General features: G+C 34.2%; 1 protein-coding gene across 1 annotated transcript; it reads right to left on the bottom strand.

Moving 5' to 3' along the window:
• Window positions 1-2,343: 2,343 nt before the first annotated feature.
• LOC110036297 (protein STRICTOSIDINE SYNTHASE-LIKE 3-like) lies at window positions 2,344-2,849 on the bottom strand. The gene has a single exon (XM_020740703.1). The coding sequence runs from the start codon at window positions 2,739-2,741 to the stop codon at window positions 2,364-2,366; it is 378 nt and encodes a 125-aa protein (XP_020596362.1). The 5' UTR covers window positions 2,742-2,849; the 3' UTR covers window positions 2,344-2,363.
• Between the last annotated feature and the right edge of the window lie 819 nt (window positions 2,850-3,668).

Below are 3,668 nucleotides of genomic sequence, written 5' to 3' on the forward strand. Positions count from 1 at the left end.
AAAGAGATAGTGGTAAATAAATATGAAATGTGTGGTATGACTGTAAATTCCTATTTTTTTGCAATTTTTTCTCACACCATTAATATATTTGAATTAGGTTCATTTAAGAAAGATTCACATGTATAGCACACAATCCTCAATATTTACATATATATATATAGCATCTAAATTTTTATATTTATATGAAATGATATACATATAAAAAGATATGGGTTGGTCATAGATATGTAAATACATAGGAATGGGTGGTATGTATATAAATGCCACTTATATTAATGTCATTTTCTTATATATATAGAAAGGTGTATTTTAATATAAAACTTTAATGAATTTCTCCTGTCAGCACATGGGGTCAATAAACAGAAAAAGTATATTAAGCAAAAATAATAAATGAGCTATCAAATCAAGCTCTATGAGCCATCAAATCAAAATCAAGTCCACGGCAGTAAAAGTGTCGAGCTTCAGAGCGCTCAGACTTGACTTGCATGACTTGTTTGAGACCGATCGTGCTCGAAATAGAGTCGTGTTTGAAATTACTCGTGAACAGTACTGTTCGTGTTCAGCTTGAAACTGTTTTGTTAAAATTAATTGCAAAAAATAGATGTAGAGTGTTGGATTCGGCCTTGAACTTAATCTATACAAAAGAAGACATATAATCACATTGTCACATGAGTAGTTATGATCTAAAATGTAAATATATATAATACATTATTATGAAAATAATCATATGATTTTTTTTATTTCAAACTAAAACGAGCTGAATACGCACAAACAAAGAGCTGTTAGTATTTGACTCGTTCATAAATTGAGCTTAAGAATATTGTTCGTGTTCGGCTCATTTACTTAACGAACGAACATAACATTATCTACTTAACAGGCCGAACTCGAGTTGTTCATGAACAATGAGCTTTTTTTACAGCAGTACAGTCAAGCAAGCCCCAACTCGACTCGCTAGCTCCAGAATGAGCTCTTTTAAAATAACTAATATAAAAATATATTAAAATTCAAAATTAATTCAAAATTTTTCAATCAAATTATTAAAAATATTTTTTATTTTATATTAAGCTATTTATTATCAATTATTCCTTAAATGCTCATTTTATTTATCATTTCCTTAAACATTAGCTTACATTAATATTTTTTTTTTCTCTTTCATATGCTCGTGAGTTAGCTCGACTTTTTAAAAGCTCGAGCTGAAACTCGAACTCCATTAATTAATCAAACCAAGTCAAGCCTTGCTCAAGTTATTGATGATGTTGAGAATAAAAAAAAATACACAATAAAGTACTGCAAAAGCAAATAATAATCGAATTAAAAAAAAGCTGCAAAAACCATTGACAAAATAAGCCAATTTTAAATTAAATATTAAAAAAAAACTCTTAAATAAAAGATTCGGGAATATGGCAGCTAATCCAGCTGCGCCACCTGGCTAGCAATAACACAAATATTTTTTTAATCCACTTAATTATTACATATTTTTAATATTTGTCATATATATAAAATTAAATGATACATATGTAAATCTGTCAAAAAGTAACTTACAAAAGCACAGAACAGAGGCCAGTTCTAATACTTTTGCACAGAAATTACTTAATTTTAAATAAAAATAAAAAAAATAAATATATTTAATTACATACCGCTCCATTATGTATTTAACAGCTGTGAAACTTCTGTAGAAGAATTTATTATTTAAAAAATTATGGTGATTATTAAAAAATAATAATAATAATTGAAAAGGTCAGATCATAGATTTCTAGCAGTCACTGTAGTTAGTCAAATACAATGAAAAAATACGGCTTTTAGCTACAAATTTTTGTGAACGTGGGAGACGCTCATTATTTAAAAAGTTGTGGTGGTTATTATAAATATAAAAAAATAATAATAATCTGACCGCAATTTTCTGGCAACCACTGCACTGCAGGTAGTTAGATATGATGGAAAAACATTACTTTTAAGTCCAGATTTTTGAGAATGCGGGCAAAAAATAGTTTTAGAAAATAGAAAAAACTGTGGTGCGACCTCAAAATATCACACTTCAATTTACTCAAATTCTCCTAAATAGATGTACATTAAAGAAAATTTATCAAAGCCGGTCTTTGTGTCGAACCTGAAAAGCCACAGAGAGGAACCTCACGAGCGACTATAAAATTAAGTTTCTAGTCCGTCTCTCAATCAGATTTATTAAATACGATTTTAAGTTATACAAGAAACATAATTTATATTAAATAGAATTTAGTAAACGTGGATTTATCAAATTCAAAAAAAGTTTTGAAATCACGGAAGAATAAATTTCCTAAATAAATCTTTGCCACAGAAAGAAGATGGAATGCGAGACAAATTAGACAAACAATGTCTGAATTCAATTAATAGGAAGCTACCAAATAGACAGTGACGGAACAATCTAACCTGTTTGGCGAAGTGAAGGCGAAGTCCCTCCACCGCTCCCCGTCCCAGAACAAAACCCTACCATCCGCAACGCCGGTGTAAGGCCCTCCGCCGGTGGGATCAAAGGCGATGCTCTCCGGCCCCTGCACCTGATTCATGAACCTCACCTCCGCCGCCGTGAGCCGGTCATCGGAATCCACCGCATCCGCCGGCACCGCAGTCGCCGGAGGGAGCTCCACCTTGTAGGTCTCGAAGCCCGGAAATCCGGCCATGGCTCCGTGATTGAAAGGGTTCGTTCCGCAGTAGATCGCCGCCATGACGATCAGGGCGGCAAAGGTTATCGTCGCCGGCGACATTGGGTTAATTGGGTGATTTTGGGCGGGGTTTGGGGACGACGGTGGAGGATGGGAATGAGGGGGTATTTATAGTAGAGTGATACTGTATATGAAGATTGGAGTGGAACTTTGAACAGGAGCTGCATTTTATGTTGGGCATATTTGGCATTATTTATTGCAAATAAAATTAAGGGATTTAGATACGTAAATTTTTATGTTTATATACTGCATTTGCATTGATATACCATCTATTTGTTCATTAAAGATAGAAATTTGTATTTTTTATTTTTTATTTAAATGGGTCACGACGTGAGGTCCCCAACCCACTCTATTGGCTCTACCCCCATCAAGTCTGGGGTGACCCATGCGCCTATATATATATATTAAGGAATGGCTTGAGGCTATTATACGAGCTTCGGTCATCCCCGATACGCCTAATAATTCAAGCACCACACCCTCAGCCGTCGGGAATCAAACCCCATAACACAGGAAACTTACAACTAACAAGCATATGTCTGACTAACTGCTCTGTCTTTATCCCACTAAGTGGGGTCGGCTGCATGCATTTTTTTTCCCATTGAGTCCTATTTAATGTCATAATTTCATTTAATTCTAATAAATTAAGTCATTTTTAATACAATATGCCCAAATCTTTCTAGGCCTACTTCTATCTTTCTTAACATGAGTCGAATCTAAAACATCTACTCTTCCAATCAAAACATCAGTTGGTCGACGTTTAGTGCGACCAAATCATCTAAGACGACTCTCTCTAATTCTGTCTGTCACTGGCTAAGACGGCTCTTTCTGATTCTGCCCGTCACTGGAGCTACACCAACCCTATCACGAATATATTCATTTCGCATTCTATCTCTAAGTGTAAAGCCACTCATCCACCCAATCATTCTCATCTCCGCATCACTTAACTTTAGTTTTATGCTTCTCTTTTAA

The sequence above is a fragment of the Phalaenopsis equestris genome, unplaced genomic scaffold, assembly GCF_001263595.1.
Source record: "Phalaenopsis equestris unplaced genomic scaffold, ASM126359v1 Scaffold204778, whole genome shotgun sequence".
NCBI lineage: Eukaryota > Viridiplantae > Streptophyta > Magnoliopsida > Asparagales > Orchidaceae > Phalaenopsis > Phalaenopsis equestris.